This window comes from Diadema antillarum, unplaced genomic scaffold (genome assembly GCF_040938485.1).
Source record: "Diadema antillarum isolate AM-2024a unplaced genomic scaffold, OU_Dant_1.0 seq00000581_RagTag, whole genome shotgun sequence".
In the NCBI taxonomy this organism is placed as follows: Eukaryota; Metazoa; Echinodermata; class Echinoidea; order Diadematoida; family Diadematidae; genus Diadema; species Diadema antillarum.
Window position 1 is genome coordinate 56230 of NW_027271515.1, and position 19675 is coordinate 75904.

A 19675-nucleotide genomic window follows, 5' to 3' on the forward strand; every position below is an offset into this window, starting at 1 on the left:
CTAAAAACATACATGAAAAACTGTGAAAGCATGGCAACATCAATTTGGTCATTTGAGCATTCGTAAGGACTGGTTCCCGAAGGAATGTTTTCAAAAAGATAAACAAACTAAACAAAACAAAACAACGATATTTCAAAATGTTATATCTTCCTTATTTCTAATCCGATTTTTGCCATTTTGATTTTGTATCGTGCTGTAGGGAATATCTCTTTCCTTGGAAATTAACCTACTAGTATTTTTTTTTGTATTGGCTTTCCTCCTCTAACAATGAGATAACTGGAAGTTTCAGCTATACAGTCGATATTTTTAGTCTGTATGATATTTAAGCAATTGATTGAATTTTGTTCAAAACATATAGCAGTCTGACTAGCACTTTTTTGTTTAGTTTTTAGGCCATTTAAGGTAATTCTGCAAGTTCCTTCTGTCGATTATGAACAACGGGTTACTGCAGTGAATAACAAACACAGCGCAAGCTTTGATGATAAAGGTAATATTCATTCTAACAGGCATTATCTCTTCTGTTGTGGATCCTCTCTCACATACATTTCATATACAGGTCTACATTTAATTATGTTTTCGTGACCACCTAAAAATTGACAAGGTTCTTCCACTGTTCCTTTACTTTCATCCTTATCAAAGTCTTTGAAGAATTAATATATAGTAACAAGAACAATACAACAACAAACAATATTCTCAATTTTGATGACATTTCACCATTAATTTTCAATCTGGATTTCGACAGAAACACAGCCACATTCTCGCTCTTTGGCACTTCATTGATATGTCGCACACTTTATTTGAAATAGTCATATCATCGGTAATTTCCCGGACTTTTCCCGTTCATTTGGTGACAGTCATGAAATCTTACTATAAGCTAGCTCATTATGGCATACGTGGCAATTGTAGGCTTTTGGGTGGTTAAGGAGTTACCTCCAAAATATAAGCTAGCTCATTATGGCATACGTGGCAATTGTAGGCTTTTGGGTGGTTAAGGAGTTACCTCCAAAACAAATAACAATAAAGATGTACTTGACGCCGAGTTCCACGGGGTAGGTTTCTAAGCCCTTTATTGTTTAGCAATTTATATACATGTAAATGAATTTTGCAGATCTTCGAATATCCTTCTTTTGCAGAATAATCATTCAGGTGTTCTCTTTTCTCACCACAATCCAATTCTCGTGCGTACTATAGATTCTGAATAGCAAAACGTGTTCTTTAGTAGATGAGAACAAATTAATTGTACCTAGCAGTCTTTCAAAATGAATAAGTATACATGCTTGTTAGCAATATGTTAGAAGTTCTGCCAATAAATATCTGATATCACTGCTTTTGAAAACGCATCTGAAATTAAATTTCTGGATGTCACTGTCGACAATAAAGTTCAACTGATACGAGAGCACGTAGTCAATATCTGTAAAACAGTATTACGTGGCATTGTTATTATCAACAGACTAAGCATGACATCCTTTTCTTTGTTGATATCATAACCTTACTTAATTTTACCATAAATCATTAATTCTCAGCCTAGGGAAACACCCACCAAGATTTATCAAGCTGCTGTTATCACAAGATTTAATTTAATCAAAGTATAATTTAGATGCATCATTATTTGATAGATTATAAGATTTTAACAAAGATGTCAGTGTCAGTTGAGACAATGCATGTTCAATTTCTAGTAATAATACACTCCAAAGTATTTCAGGAACGTCTTTCCGAGACACTAATCATTTTATAAATATCTATACAGAAGGCAACCTGACGACTTTCATAAATATACCTCTTATGATTTAAGGACTTTATCAGCTAAAAATACATTCATATACGCAGGCCGTATAAATTTTGCAATTTTCTGCACTCCGAAATAAATCATTGTATTCTTTATATGGAAGTTGATTTTTCTTTGTTTGAGTCCTACCGACGCAGTTTTATTTCACCTAATCCATTAAAGATGCAATTGTCATCATCCCCAGATAATGAAAGACATGCTTTATTCCATGAACAGCTCTTTAAGCCACCTTTTTTTTATCATCTTTGCTCCAGTTCCTCAGAAGCAGCTGTCCGTCTTGTTTTGAATCACTTCATAAAATCGTTTTGTAGGATTAAATGAGTTGTCCACAGTAAACAAAGCTCAGCTTTTTAGTGGACCCCCCCCCCCCCTCTCTCTCTCTTTATTTTGCCCTCGCAGCATGGATAATGTAACAAGTTGAGATTTCGATTCATCAGTTGTCTGTAATTGTTATTGTAAAAGAAACTATTGTGTATTCAAGATCATTCGTAATTTTCTTATACCATGTAAACGATGGTTATGTTCTTTTTTGGAAGAAGAAAATGACAATGACAATGACAATGAAATGAATTGGAGTGAATCGAGAAGAGCCCAGCTGAAGCGCAAGCAGCAGCGCTTGTACACCTGCACTGCCCGCCGAAAGCTATCTATAGCCATGGCCTCGAGTGTCGCAACGCATGGGCGGTATGTGAAGGAACTATTACCCATGTGAAAGCCCATGATCTCGGTAATACTTAACGACCTACCATTAGGCAACAATGCTAGTCTAAAGAGTCTAAAGGTGACAAATAAATGTTTTAGTACTTTGAAATGATAAATTCTGATGAAAAACGGCGAAAATTCCATGGATAATGTAACAAGTTAAGATTTCGATTCATCAGTTGTCTGTAATTATTATTGTAAAAGAAACTATTGTGTATTCAAGATCATTCGTAATTTTCTTATACCATGTAAACGAAGGCTATGTTCTTTTTTGGAAGAAGAAAATTGAAATGACAATGACAGTGAAATGACTTGGAGTGAATTGAGAAGAGCGCAGCTGAAGCGCAAGCAGCTGCGCTTGTATAACACCTGCACTGCCCGCCGAAAGCTATCTGTAGCTATGGCCACGAGTGTCGCAACGCATGGCGGGATGTGAAGGAACTATTACCCATGTGAAAGCCCATGATATCGGTAATACTTAACGACCTACCATTAGGCAAAAATGCTAGTCTAAAGAGTCTAAAGGTGACAAATAAATGTTTTAGTACTTTGAAATGATAAATTCTGATGAAAAACGGCGAAAATTCCATGGATAATGTAACAAGTTGAGATTTCGATTCATCAGTTGTCTGTAATTATTATTGTAAAAGAAACTATTGTGTATTCAAGATCATTCGTAATTTTCTTATACCATGTAAACGAAGGCTATGTTCTTTTTTGGAAGAAGAAAATGAAAATGACAATGACAGTGAAATGAATTGGAGTGAATTGAGAAGAGCGCAGCTGAAGCGCAAGCAGCTGCGCTTGTACACCTGCACTGCCCGCCGGAAGCTTTCGCCATGGCCTCGAGTGTCGCAACATGGCGGTATGTGAAGGAACTATTACCCATGTGAAAGCCCATGATTTCAGTAATACTTAATGACCTACCATTAGGCAACAATGCTAGTGTAAAGAGTCTAAAGGTGACAAATACATGTTTTAGTACTTTGAAATGATAAATTCTGATGAAAAACGGCGAAAATTATATCTGTCTTCCAGCCTTGAGCCTCGTGATCATCGCAAGCATTTTATTTTATACTTTCAGCTTGTAAAGAGAAATATTTTCACAAAACCTAGAAAACTAAAAATCTCTGAAACCAAGGTTCTTCTGACAAACTCTGCTGATTACCTCTACGCTTTGCAGTTTCTCGTCATTTTAAGAATAAACTGTGAGAAAATACAAGCTAATTGTCATATAGACTATATAGAGCTAAGTGGAAAGAGCTGAGGCAAACTGAACTGAAAAGTGTTTCATTCTGCTCCATCTACTTTGGCCTGACCGTGTGATTTTTGACCCAACATGCATCACTGTCACGGCAGGTAATATTTGCTAGTCCTAGCTGTGCAATGTATGTGAGAAACCCAAGCCCATGCATTATTGATATGACTTTAGAGATAATTTAGCATATCATAAGGCACGGTGATTTAGCAGATAATGCGTTTTTGACAATTATCAATTTTGATGTATAGGTGTTATAAAAACAAATCTCCCACTTTTGATCTTCAGTAGATCGAAAACTATCAGATAACAGTGTCATTGGTGTGAGTAATAGTTGTATAGTGTACAATTTAGTTGAAGGTGATTTGAATATAAAAGTAGAAATAAGTTTCATTAAATCTATGATTTTTTAAAGGGATCATTTTCAATAAACCTACTTTGTGTTTCTCATGATTCTGCCACTATCATATTTGACACCATGTATTTTTGTCTATTTGTTTGTTTTTAATGCAAAGTTTGTAAACCAATTATGAAAGTGGAAATAAATGAAATGAAAATGAATATATATATATGTTTGCTCAAAGTTTTCACTGTATATACATATATATATATATATATATATATATATATATATAAATAAAATATCACTATTATTGTTATCATATTACTATTATATAGATACACAAAAAGTAGTTCCCCTATCTAATCAAAAGAAAAGAAAAGAAAAGAAATAGCAACCCCCTCCCAAAACTTGCACGTCTGCACATATTAACTCAACATCAGTAGGCCTACAGTTTAAAACTGAGAAGGATTTCCTAAATCGTGTATGTAACGGTTCCGGGCTCCCTGTATTGGATAGGCCTACATTGTATTAATATATACACATGGTCATCCGACGTGAAGAACATTGCCCTCATTTATTTTTACACTCTCTCCGGAAAACGCTCATCTTGTGCTCAATCAATCAAAATTTCCCAGTGGTCCAACTCATCACCGAATTATATACATGTATGTACATAGCTCATCGCGGCGCCATATTGTATTTACAGGCACAGAGCGCCGTTGATGCAGACACTGATGCTAATACTGGCCGTGTGTGAACGTGCGGTATACGACGCATAATACGCCATTATAGCACAACAGCGGGTGATGCAGATGACTATCCGTGGTGAGTAAGGATGTTGTGTATGCCTGCAGAGTACGTGAGTGAAATCCTGAGCAGGGCACCTACAAAATCAAGCGGCTAACAGAGCATCAGGACGGCAAGAAATCTCCAGAATCAACGAAGTAAGTACATTGTATGGAGCCACAGGAGGGATAGTAGTGATGAGGTTCTTTGATGTTATCATGCATGTAGGTTTCATTGCTTTATTCGTATGAAAAACATACTGAGAAGCAGCTATTTACGGGAAGCGTTCCGAAGAGTATGTGAGTATGCCTGTATGATGCTGAGACGAGATTGCAATATATCTTTACAAAAGCATTCGTAAGATATGCCTGCATAAGCTGCTGGCATAAAAATTTTCATCATCTATAGACGGAATATTGGGGATTGTCAATGGAGAGTATAATATTCACGGTATGTATCGTCGAGATGTCAGGCGTATACGTATATCACTTCAGATATACAAAGATAATGAACAGTACTAAGAGTGACGCTACATGGAGATCATTTTTTTGTGACAGTAGACGTTAGTAAAATGCACATCAACACCATGTCGAACGCTGTGAAGATTATCATGGCAAAGTCCGGAATAGTTACTATATTAACAGCTCGCACTATTTCTCATTTTCATTAATGAATGAGAACATGATCGTGCCTTTACTTACTTATTGTTGGAGTCAGTCACTGTCAGTGCTTTTATTTTTTTTCTGCAACCTTCTCATGGTGCAAATATCGACAGAAATTACAATGGTCATAAAGAGTAGAAATATTTTGCGTAAATGCATAATGACTAAGCAGAATATACATTGATGAATCAAAGACGTACATGAAACATTGACTATGTTTCATTTTGTTTCCATTTATGCAAATTATACGAAAGAAGAAACCGTTTATTAATGACGTCACAGAGAGAAAGTTGCTTGACAAGATGACCACCCTACATGCCTAATGATAGTAATCAAAAAATTATGGAAAGTTAATCTATGGATTTAGAGACAAAAAAAGATCTCCCACAATCTAAAGCTTACAAAATACCTGTATATGCGTGTTGTAATTTTGCAATCCTTATGGCTATGTTTCACATAGTTTGAGGTCATCAGAGCAAATTCAAACGTATCCAAACTGTGTTCATTGATACGCTATGGCCATGTCTCTTGTAAGATTAAACTTGTCACTATACCCTTAAGACAAATCTCAGTAATGCAGCTTAAGATTATTATGCACCTTATGTATTTCAGGGGTAATATCAAGGAGCTTCACTCCTTTTTGATATCTATTATCACATGTTTAGTTCAAAATGATGAATGTGTTAACATATACCCAGTTTTGACCATGATATCATAGCAAAATTGTACAATGGGAATACATATACCTTGATATATTTGAACGTTACACTGGTAACTATATCGTATTATTTCCATATACGCTTGTGTGAGAAGGGCACTTGTAAAGTTATACATAATTATTATTTTTATAACAATAGATGATAATCAACTATTCCATCTTCCCTTAGGTGTGATTCGGCTGAATTACAAATTTGAACATTGCGTTAGAACTGACATTGGACAAATCTTTTAGGAAATATTCTATATTTTATTACACCTGCTATTCTATACCAATTACGTCTATTCTGATTGCTTTTACTCATAATCATTGAACGAACTACATAACTCTGTACAGCACATCGATTTTGATACATCTTTTTTTATCTAGGCCTAATCATGATTGTATTTGAACAGCACATTCATTTTCTACATTATTGTACATACAAACAAGCATAATACATGACCCACACGTTATTCAGTAAACATGGTAAATATGCTGTCGTAATAAAGCTACTTCCATGGTCTTTAGATGTTACTTGTTACGTCATAAACGATAGAATTTTCGTCAGCTTTTTTCTTCTTTTTCAGCACTTGGAAAATTTCGAGGTGATGGCATAATTAGCTCACTCATTTGCATATAGACATCACCTGCTCCTGCATGTGCTGTTTTGCATAAATCAGCGAAATTACGCATAACTTCCCTAATTTTTGTCTGATTTTGATCAAATTTTCAGTTCTCTATGAGCACAACATGTGCTCTTGTGTGTGTCATACGATAGCTGTCTCCCAAAATCCAACCTTCATGTACATTCATCAGTATACCTAAGAGAAGCTGTAAAGGGAACTCATAATGATATGACATTTTTCTTAAAGGAATACGGCATAGTATTGGTTGTGGTGAGGATTCAGCTTTTAACTTTTGGTGAGATATTCAAAAACCACTATATAAAAATGTTAAAAAGCACGCAATTCTAAAAGGAATTCAAAGTTTAATTGATGAAAATCGGTTTTAAAAATGGCTGCGACATTCACAAAGTAAAACAAAGCGATTCTAATAAAATGTGGGTCCCACCTTCTATTATTGTTTTGGATATCTCAGCTATTGCAAAACCAATATCTATCAAATAACATTTGAATTCATTTCAGCATTGTACGCTTTTTCCTATTTCATAAAAAGTTTCTCATCATCTAAGATACATATATATACATATATACATATATATATATATATATATGTATATATCTGCTGCCAATTATATATATATATATATATATATATATATATATATATATACATATATCATAAAAAACGTTGGAAACCTGAAGTCTTATCTCAGTCAAAACATTACCATCCCTTTAGAGATCCAAAATTAGCGTTCATTATTGGAAAAAGATGTCAAAGAATTATATGATCTATTTCGTATAATTTCGTTAAGTATTACTGACAGAAAATGGAAATAACCAGTTGACTTCCAGGGTTGCAATAAAAGATCCCAGAATATTTCATGATAAAATTGTTGAAATTCAATTATGCCGGGAAATTAATTATACTCATGCCATATTCAACACTTGTGTGCATCACCATTGTGTGTTTGTGTGTGTCTTTTGCACGTTCTGATTAATCAAGAGGCTAGCTACAATAAGTCCGCTTTATCATCTTATCTATATATTTGACACTTTGAAATATCTACAGCAGTAGAGACTAGGTGGACGTGGTGGAACACTCGAGTGGCCAATGACAACGTTGGTAGTCGTCGTCGTCTTCGTGTTGGCAGTCACTGAACTCGCACTTGCCCAGCGTAAGTACTTCCGGTAGCCGTAACAGCCCCTCGGACGGCAGCATGTTATTTATTCCTGTGTTTTCCAAAAGTGTTTTTACAATATGGAAGGCAAAACTGCTGTAATAAAGAAAGTTGTCAATTTAATGTTATTACCAGGGATTACATAATATGGAGGTGTTAATGGAAATCTTTTCATCACAAATTGACCGACGAGGGAGGGTTTGGGTACTTTATTGCATTAAAATTATCAGTTATAAGCTTCTTTTTTTGTTGGGGGATCAATTCTGAATTTAGTTTTTAATTCTTGTCCCTTATTACTGAAAGTCATCATTTTATTATTGAGAGTCTAGAACATTATGAATGAACTTGCAATATCTGTTGCATGTAACCATAATGCTTTGTTTGATCCTAAGCTTAATTTGGACGAAGTGAAAGTATTTTGAAGTCATCGCGGGTAGGTGTATTGCAAGAAACTATTTTAATGAATATCGAAAGGCGCTACTTGTTGACGTCAATTAAGGAAGAGATGGCATCTTTGTTTTTGTTTTTTGTTTTTGGAAATCCCAACCATAGAATAAGATATGCAAAGATTTGGTAGGTGTCTTATGTATGATCTAACCCTTTTTGCTTTCCCTTTTAATAACTATAGGAGATGGTGACTTGCGGTTAGTCGGCGGTTCATCCCCTCGGCGCGGTCGCCTTGAGATGTTCGGGGGTTCCTCCTGGGCAACGATATACAACGGAGGCGACTTCGGACGTCGAGAGGCACTGGTCGCCTGCAGGCAGCTGGGCTTCATCGCCTATGACTCCGACAACGTCGACGTGTATGATGGCGGAGTATACGCTAGTGGTTCGACCGGCGTGAGGTTGGAGTGGGTGTATTGTGATGGACGCGAGAGACGATTGTCGGATTGCATGTACAGCCTTTGTGAGGAAAAGAAATGCCCTGGTGGAGGGGACATAGCAGTGGATTGCGGTAGTGGTAGGTTTTGAGAATGTTTTATCGCTCTTTATTCAATTCTTTCTGCTTTGGTAGTATCTCCTTTATGTAAGCTTTAACATCCATGCTCTTCAACCTCCTCCTCATTTATTTATAAAAACTTCCAGTCTTTATTTCATGCAATTCTTCAATCTATTTCTCAGTTATGAAGATAACACAACTGACGTTTGGGGTAAATTACTACATGCACCCTTAGAGAAAGATTTTACAGAACCATTGAACACAATACGTGAAAATACTTCTCTCAGTTATCTCCTTGTTCCTCTACATGATTATCTCTAACATCAGATATTGCCTTGTTTGGCGTGGAGTACTAATAACAACATTGAGTTTTGTATCTAACTTTATCAACACAAACATCATAACCTCACCCATACAAACTATGGTGAACGAGTTTTAGATCCCATAGAAACTAGATAAAGAGAAGGTATAAATGAGGTAAAATTTATGGGGCTAGGGAGCTTTTTACGAGAGAAAATTGCATATAGAAAGAATTACCGAAATATATATCAAAGAAGGGGAAAACCTTTAAGTTGATTGAGGAGATTATATTTGATAATCACCTGTTCTTAACAAGGGAATTTTTTAGCCCGAATGGATTAATACTTGAGTTTGCGTCAGTCAAACATTTCGATAGATTCTTTATGAACGAATTGAACGAAAATGAAATAGTAACTTTGCATTGAACCTCCCCATGCTACATCAGAATTTTAGAGTACCGTGTTAGATTATTCATTTTATGAGAGCAGATATTATTGATAAACTTTCGTTGGCAATGCAACGTCTAACTGGTTCCAGCACAAGCGACAAATTGCCAACAGTAACAATCATAATCTTACTTTTAATGCTTAAAATAAAATGCTGAGAATTGCATAATATCCTTCAATAACATTTTTTTTTTTGTGTGTGTGTATTAAATCGTAAAGGTGGCAGAGTGTTGAGTGGAGCAACTGAGCCTGGTCGTTTGAGTGGCTTCATGCTTCTGACGGTTGTAGTCTTCTTCTTTGGCCACGCCTACATGCGCCGCAGAGAATGGGGTCCCACTGGCCGATCCCTCCTACCAATCCCTCGCTACAGGCGCGGGCGTGTTCCTGCTCCAGGTTTGGATGATGCTACCACTACATCCCCGTCGCACGAGGCTCCTACAGGAGCAACTGAGAATCAGGTACGGGATGATAGAGGGACCGACGCTGCAGGCGCTGGTTCCTCGCTGTCGACATCCGGGTCCGACGCTTTACTAAGAAGTTCAATGGTTGCCCCGGTAGTGCTTCAATCTTTTCCTGCGACATCGCCGACTGTTTGTACAGGACCGCCACCTAGCTATTCTGACGTTTCATCACACAGTTACTTGCAGAGCCCCAACTGTGACCCAACACAAGAAATGATGCCACCTCCCTCGTATGACGACATAATAGCAAAATGACGGAGTGCTTGCAAACCAATCCCTATAGCTAATTCTATGCTAGACGTTATATACCGATCCTGTTTTGGCCATTGACAAACAGTGTTCTTCTTGGACATTCATTTAAGCCCTGGATTGTACATCTTTCTGTGAATGGGTGTGAGTTCAGCGTTCTGCTCAACTTCCGCTTACTAGAAACGATATTTTCATTGAACTGACGTGGCCATCATATTCAACTCCACTGGAAAAATCTATGCTAGACCTTTTACCGATCCTGTTTTGGCCATTGACGAACAGTGTTCTTATTGGACATTCATTTAAGTCCTGGATTGTACATCTTTCTGTGAATGAGTGTGAGTTAAGCGTTTTGCTCAACTTCCGCTTATTGAAACGATATTTTCATTGAACTGACGTGGCCATCATATTTCCATAACTCCGCTGGAAAAGTCGAGCCTGAAGTCTTTTCAAATCTTGCGCTTACGCCTATCTGAAATTCAAGATTGTCCGAGTGCGGAAATTAGCACAGAAACACACAGCCCCTGTAGAGGGTCGATTAAAGTAGCCAGGACTTGGGTATCAAGCCTGACCTTTGTACCCAAGAACCGGAGGATGGTGGGCTCAAAATGTCCTGTGAACACTTACGTTGACTTATGTTTTTCCCATGCTCCCCTACTTATCTCCAGCCTGGACAATGATTAACCACGAGTTTACTTTTTCTGGAATAATTCAAGATAACATACGTTGTACTGGCCTACATTGCACTTTCATCTTCAACGTGTTATCTAATGCTTTGGTCAGGGTTAATCATTGGCAAAATGAATCTCCACACCATATCAATAGTTCGAGAAGAACCACGGTCACGATATACATATACATATAAATTATATATAGTGACAGCAATGGACTAAACTTAAACATGGTGGGGCGGTGTAGGCAATATATACCTATAAAAAGTGTGTATTATCTATTTATTTAATGAGACAGGAATTAAACCATCTTATCTTCTGAAGAAGTAATGATGGCATTCGTTATCACAAAAATACACACAGGTCAGACTTACGTGTGCCACGTGTGGCACCCATTTCTGCAAAGGCCTTCTTGAAGAATGCGAAATTCACACCACTGCAGACTACGCCTCGTTTTCAAGCAAGTGCATCGTTTTACTGGTTGAGTTCAACTTAGAAAGAGCGAGTACAAAGTTGTGGGAATATCGTCCTCCGTCCAACCATGATTACCGGACAGATCAATCCTGTGTTGTATTCAAACGTTCATTTCAGAAATTTCATATCTTCACACATGAAGTTTTCTGCTCCCACTAGATATTCAAGGATTTTGCTCTCTTTTTTGTGCAGGATCAGTCAGGTTGAGGATAACAGCAACTTCACCTTAAAAGGTGTCTGTGATGAAATTCACTTATTTATCTATCTATGTTTTCTTTAAAAGAATGGTTGCTTCATTTAGAGCCACAAAGGCCTGCTGTACAAGGGATCGAGCCTTACGTATAAACGTTACAAAATAAAATACGGACTTACAAATAGTATTACTCACAAGTAACATATATATACAAATGGAAAATAAATCAAAAAGATATGAAAACATACAACATAATAAAAGTGGTGGTCATTTACAAATTAATAGTGAAATCAAAAGATAAACTGGTGATGCCGGAGGAGTTTCTTGAAAATTTGTGAAGGGGATGATTGAACGGAAATTGGTAATGAATTGAACATTTTACTGATGGAGTATGAGAAAGAACGTTTTTTGTTGTGTTTTTGGCTTAGGTAAGTATAGCTGATTCTTTAGGATATGTTTAGTATGTTATGGTTATGTTATGTCTGGTATATGTATGTTTTATTTAGTTATTCTCAGCGTTATTATATAGTATTTCCGTTATCATAGAAATTTGTTGTATATTACAGTTTCAAAGCCAAGCATAACAAAGTAAACACCTTTCAAAAACTTGGCCTATGAATCAACTCGTGTGAATCACAGCCGGTTTCTATTTTGCCTATCATTGCCTAATAAGCAGACGATATAATTCCAAATATAAGCATAATAATATAATGTATAGATTGATTAAAATGTTTCTTGTATAACTTAACATATCATGTGAGTTATGTTCCGTATTTATGGGATTGCTATCATTTTTTGATCTGTAGATGTTTTTACATACATCTACATGTATTTGATAATCACATAGTGGATGTGAAAATGTATCAGGAAAACTTGCTATACATGTTATACCTGTAGGCCTACATGTCATATTCAATCTGCCATGCCATGATGTGCTGACGTATATTACTGATCAAAACGTTTTCATGGATGCTAGTTTTCAGGCAAAGGTCTGATGTATTTCAGGCCCTCTCTTTCATTCTAAATGGCATCCTATGTTTTAAGCATTTTTTTTTTCTGTGTGTGTGTGTAGGATCAACTATAGAGCAATGTCATAATTGCAATCTAATTGACCAAAATCATCCATATGCAAATAGAAGATTGATGAATTTGAATGACAAAGTGTCAACGCTATTACGTATTTGGAATCTAATTACAAAATTCTTGAAGTAGAAGTTTTATATCACGCTTTAACTTTATTCAGTTCTCATCAAAAGAAAATCTTAATATGAACATGATTTATGATGCAGTTATAGTGCAGTGCACGCATTCTCATTTAAGCTTCGCAAGAGGCGAGAATGGATGATGTTAATGTCTAGGCACACGTTTTCATGAATAAATGTATGAATTTGAATATCATATGATCAATTTTAATTTTCTTCTCAATTATAGTTAGGATATAACTTTCGAAGAAAGAAAATCGATGAATGATGAGGTGTATTGATCCAGGAAGAGTCATGGATTTGAATGTCATGTATTTATCAGTAAGTCGTCCTGAGCAATATACAATTTTGTTGACGTATCAGAGGTAATCATAAAAGATCATTGCTGGAAGCTTGCAAAACACATTCATTTTTAGATTCATGCTTAGATAGATATAAAGCCTCGTCACCATCTCAAGACATAAATCCATACGCCACAAATGCATGCATGCATACTTATCTTCTTTCTTTCAATCCATACCTGAAGATCATAACGTTACAAGAATTTTTCCTTGTTGTTAACATATTTGGATTATCCCTAAAGATCATAATATGACAAGTATTTTTTCTTGTTGATAAGATATGTGCACTATCATCATAATGATTATAGGAAAAAGAAAAAAAGCCTGCGTAACAGCTGTATACATGTATTATCACTTCAGCCCAATCCCGTACTTTGAAAAGAACGCGTATTTACGCGAGTAAAAGCGTATACAGTGTCTCATTACAGGACCTTTTTGGGATGCTTTCGTAGTAATACCAAAATAATTATTAACTTCACGATTGACAATAAGGGATTTCGTTCAAGTCAATCGTTCTTTTTCTTAAAGACCTCTTAGTAATCAGATGATACTCGGGTTGCAAATGAATTTCAGAGATGTATTTAAATGCATCTTTCCACCAGCTCTGTGGACTTCATAAACCTCTTTCTCTTACAGATATTTTTCTTTGACTTCGCCTTCTTTGAAAATATTGCTTCCACAGCCATGAATGTAACATTTGAAATCACCATGGTGATCTGTTGCAACAGTAATATCAAATTTGTCATATAATATGTTATGTTTTAATGAGATTGTTATATGGACCATATAATCTTACAAAATATTTAATGGAGTAGTTCATTATGTACTTCAGCAAGCATTAAACAAATGATTCATTACATTCTTTTATTCAAGCTAACATTTCACCGTAAATACTGCAGTCTAAAACAAAAAAGAAAACAAAACGAGAATATCTGTATCTATATCATTAAAGCTTTATTGGTTTGTGATACAATGTATCCGGTTGTAGTCAGCAGTGTTCTTCACAAGATGCTGTTGCACATACAAATTAATAGTGAAAAAAAGTACTTGCGGTGTTGCTGTCAACAGCAGCCAACAGCAGCTAAAAACAAAACAAAACAAAAAACAAAAAAAAAACACCCTAACAACAACTTTCAGCCAATGACCCTCAATTACAGAATTAGATACCAGAATTTGGTTGATGTTTGATAATGTGTTTCAGTTTCTATTGCTGCCAAACGTTCTAGGCTGCTGCAAAGTTTTGCCTTGTTAACCGAACAACATTTGAATTTGTTAAGTAAAGTTCGTGGGAAAATACAAGCAGATTGTAATATACCTGCAGTCGCCTAAACTAGATAATCAATTTAGCACTGTATTCCTATTTCACCATTGTCTAAATGATACCATAGAATGTGCCAAATGAAAGATAATATCTTGTGGACAATATTCCCACTTTCCTTGATGTTTGCATAGAAGCTGCATTAATCGCTTTAAGAATCATCACATTTTTACTTCCGTGTATGTTCCTCAGAACGTTTACATAATTTCATCACCATTGTAATGATTGAAATTAGACTAATTATTGCCTGGTCCCTTGAACGTTACACGGCATGACCATGTTGTTGCTATAATTCTGTGTTTTCTTCTCGAAAAAAAAAAAACATGAACGAAATACAACGATTTATGAAGTGACATGCAAGTAAGCATCACTCAATAGTTACACGAACTTACTCGCAACTTCCTTGCATGAATTGTCAAATACTGTATTATCACCTTATGTCAAATACAGAAATGCTGTAGACATTCATCATGAGGAATGCGTGACTCAGACCGTCGCCTCGAAACAAATGAATGATATACCAGAAAATAAAAATATTATGATTACAAAGAGCCAACCTGGGTGTGCATATAACAGTCAGTAAAAGAACGCTGCGTTGAAGCGTGTCCGTGTGCATGTGTGTGTGTGCGTGATCGAGTGCGTGTTCGTGCGCGTGTGTGTATGTGTGTATGTAGTTGTCCGTGTGAGTAGTGTTAAGGGTTGAACAATAATTTTAGTTAAGGGGGACTATAGAGAGAGAGAGAGAGGACGTCCGTAGCCCGTCGTGTAATTGGGATTATATACTCAAGGGTTCCTTAACCCGAAAATGAAATGAGGTTCGTCATTCCACAGGTTCGTTATTCCGAAGAACTAGACGTTTGTTAATCCGGAGATGAGAAGCATACTGATGAACCTCAGAATTACCAACCTTTTTTTTTCAATTTCTGATTAACGAATCTTCGGAATAAAAACTTTATATTATTTTTGGACTAACGAATCTTTGGATTAACGAACCACTGCCGATCAGATCAACTCGATCAAGACCGATGAAGCCCGATCGTCCCACTAACCCCCACCAATTTCGACCAAATGCTTGATTGTGAAAATTCTTAGGAATAACGAACCATGTTTCATTTTTGGAATTACGAATCTTCGGAGTAACGAACTGTTACCGTGTAGTATTTGTTTTCCAGAAAAGCCTTATTGTGAAGTTACGAGCAGAAAACCGGATGTCGTGCCTGCTTGAAACTGATGTGATTAGTTGTCAGTGCAGTGTTTACCCCTTGAGTTGCTCCTTAAAAGAGTTAAGTCGCGCCATTTAATTTTGATTGTTAAGGAACTAAAATGTCTGGACCGTGGTTTCTGACTTTCTGAATGGGATCATTTAGTGTGTAAGTGTTTTGTTGTTTATGATAGCTTGGTAAGGTCGGATACGAGCATATATATATAAATATATATATATATATATATCTTAAGAGTGCTTTACAAAATAACAAGGGAAGTTTATTACAAGTAAATTCAAACAAAAAGGACTAGCCCAAAGGATGTGAATGTATCATCCGGTCAAATGCTCTAGACAGCCAAAGAAAGGTGCTATGAGGGATAGGCAACATTTATGTTAAAGTACGTACAGCTTGAGTTTTAGTAAGGAACAGAGAATTTTATTATGATATTACTTCATTATCATAAACGAAATCCCAAACTCACGTCGGTTTGGAAGTCGTATATTGCGTTCAAAACATCTAAAAATAATTTATATTAATAAGTTTGATAAGGTTGAACAAACATGACAGTCTTGTAATACGTCACAGCACATCGTTATACCCTTCACTATATATCAATAATAGTAGACATTTATAGAGCGCCTTTTCCACTGGATGCAAAGCGCTATACTGATGTGGTAGTCGCGAACATTACCATATCAAATGCAGAAGCAAAGGAAATATCATATTAAAAATTGACCTTGTTTAGAATGGTATGCGTATATAGAATACTCAAGATTTATTGATGATACACAATGAATACGTATAAGGAAGGAAATACTAATTCTAAAATCACGTATGATAGGTCCGAAATAAAAGATTTACGTATGATAGCAGAAATATAAATTCACATTTTTCTACTATTGGTCAAAACCTTTCTAAAAACATTCCGTTGTCATGTAGCCCATATGATTATCAAGATGAACGTAATCAATGTTCATTATTTTTTTCCACACATCGGTATAGGAGATTCTTTACCTTGTTCATATACTTTACCATCTAAAAGAAGTTCTGGCTATGATGATATTGATGACATTATACTAACAAATATAACATATTGTATTGTTTTAGCCGTTATTTCTTAATATTACATTCAACGAGTCGCGAACATACCTCTGATCTCTATAGGAAGTAACATGTCTATAGAAATCCAGTGGGACATTCCCTGCAGAACCATCTACTAAGTAGTTCAATCTGCTAATTCTTTCGTCATTAGAGGGCGTTAATATTCTGGGAAGCAATTAGTAGTAGTCGGTTTGGAAGTCAGACTAACTTCATGCCAGTGAATATCACCTCGATCATGGCGCTATTAAACTCCATGATGATTACACAGGTATACATCAGTCGGATCTTCATGTTCATCTACAGCCAGGCTGGAGCCTCTCCCATATCTTCCCTCACTGCTGCGAGTAGGAGCAACGTTTGCTCATAATAAAATTGGTGAGTATCATGCCTGAAAGACTCCACTCACCGGAGGCTTTTGTGAAGATTAGCTTCGTATAGACCACAGAAAGCAACAATATGTGATAGGACTTATTGATTACGATGATTCTCACAAGCTTTAATTCTACCATTTTTTTTAATGAGAAAAAGACAATGTCTGTTTATGTCCAAATCTTTATTGATATCATCCAGTTCCGACGAACGCTAAAATAACGAACATTACCCCCGATTTACTCCACTTTAATTCCCCTATATTGTATCACGTAGCCCGTCTATTATTAACAACATGAAACTTATACATGACGGGTTCTGTGATTTAACTCAGAATTTTTGGATGCACTTCACTTTAGATCAGTATAGGACCTAGATGTATTTACGGTCATTCGGTCTCAAGTCCTATCGCCATATTGTGAACAAGAAATACACACTCCACGCTATAGGCTTAATTCCCCTGACCGTCAATGAGTAGAGGATGAGTTCCATGAATGAAAGCTGTTTAGGATTATTTTAGATCATAGAGGTCAGGGTAGTCTACAAGGATATGTGACTACATGCATTGAGATATAACCATTATTTCCCCCCCCCCCCCCGCACCTGCAATATGACTCTAAATTGATTTCCACCTTTGAAAAAGGTTAGAAAGACATATAGACTTACTTTTCAATGACGTCGTGTCAAGTCAAGTGTCACTGTTATGATCGTGTTTTCAAAAAGCAAATAGCAAGGAAGCTGGTTTTGTTGCAAAAAACGACTGTAGCATCATTTTACCTCTACAGAAAAATCCGTCTGTCCAGATGAGTTGTTTTTTTTTTTAATCATTTCTTGACATAACGGCTCTCCTCCGTAGGCAGGAGAGGAATCCGCGTGATGAAGTCAGACGTCGTCTCAGCGACGACAAAATACAGACCGATCATTCGGTCAATATTTTACCTATCAAGGGGCTCGAAACTTTTTTCTTTGGGGGGGGGGGGGGGGAGGGAGTGGGGCAAGACTCAGGATGGTGATAGGGTCGAGGTTAATATCACCTTTCCCACCCCTACTTTAATTGAAAACGTGTCGGGCGGAATCGGAAAGCAATGGATTTGTGTGTGTGTGTGTGTGTGTGTGTGTGTGCGCGCACGCGCGTATTAATTTTTGTGTGTATTATGTCTCGATCTTTTTCTGGGGGGGGGGGGGATGGATAATAGCAAAAAGTGTTGGGATGTGGCTGCAGACCCCCCCCCCCCCCCCGTCCCCCTTTAGCAGCCCCTGCATATCAAGTACTACACCTGCAAGTTCGCAAAGCTACAATCACCATTCATGTCGAAATTGATATTCACAGCAATTTTTTCTTTCTTTCAATTATACATCGAGTGACCTTGGGCATGGCTTGTACTTTCCTGTGTGCCGTAATGACACTGTTCATTTTCAATCATCAGAATCACACTATTCTGTCAATGTGCGAACTCATGCATGCGGACACACAGGCTCTAGTATACATGCATGTAATATTAAGCTGCCTCTTTCTCATTTAAATTGATAATTATGTCAGAACTGAAGTGTATGTTATGAGCCCTATTAGGCAATGTACAAGGACATCTTCTTCATAGAGAGAAAATGTGTGTATGTGTGTGTGTGTGCGTGTATGTGTGTGTGTGTGTGTGTGTATCCATGGTGAGTAACTGTTCGTTTGACTCATCGGAGTGATTATGATTAGGAGAGCTGTGTCCTTTTTTGTGCGGAGTTAAAATTTATTACATCATAGTTGATTTCTATCATTAGTCTATACGCCAGGTTATATCTTTTCATAAAACGGGGCCCGAATCTCACTGCATGAATTTCATCATAATTTAGTGGCGTGACCAAGGGGGTTCAGGAGATGGAGCCACAATAGTTTGATTCCCCTTGATCTCATGTTTGATTCCGCCACTAAAGACATTTGAAGTATGTGCCAAACTTGGACTGCCCCACATAATAGGAGACAATGTTTTATTGATATATGTGCCACTGCATAATGACCAGTCGCCCTCTGAGGAAATTATGTCTTTATGACGGTAAATATACTTTTCGCCGTCCTTTCTCATGAAAGATGGGCTGTACATACTGGTTCAGACATGGAAATCGCGCAAAGATTGATGAAACGGGGAAAAAAAAACTACTCGAGTTTACATGTCTTAACACTAAACTATAAAAGTGAGCGAAGAACCATGCTTAAAAATTATATCATATCAATTTCTTTTGCCGGAAGTGCCCGGAAATGATGAAAACTAATTTCGCAGTGATGGTATACCGTTTCAAATACTTTCACAAAATACGAGAGCTCATATTTGCAATTCTGCACTTATCATTGAATACACTGTAAAAACATCGATGTTAGAT

General features: G+C 36.6%; 1 protein-coding gene across 1 annotated transcript; it reads left to right on the forward strand.

Annotated features, from left to right (window-relative positions):
* The first annotated feature begins 8517 nt into the window (after nt 1–8517).
* On the forward strand, nt 8518–10440 carry LOC139735462 (uncharacterized). Its single transcript, XM_071646218.1, has 2 exons — nt 8518–8999; nt 9944–10440. Exons 1-2 carry the CDS (start codon nt 8723–8725, stop codon nt 10438–10440), a joined length of 774 nt encoding a protein of 257 aa, XP_071502319.1. The 5' UTR covers nt 8518–8722.
* Nucleotides 10441–19675: the final 9235 nt, after the last annotated feature.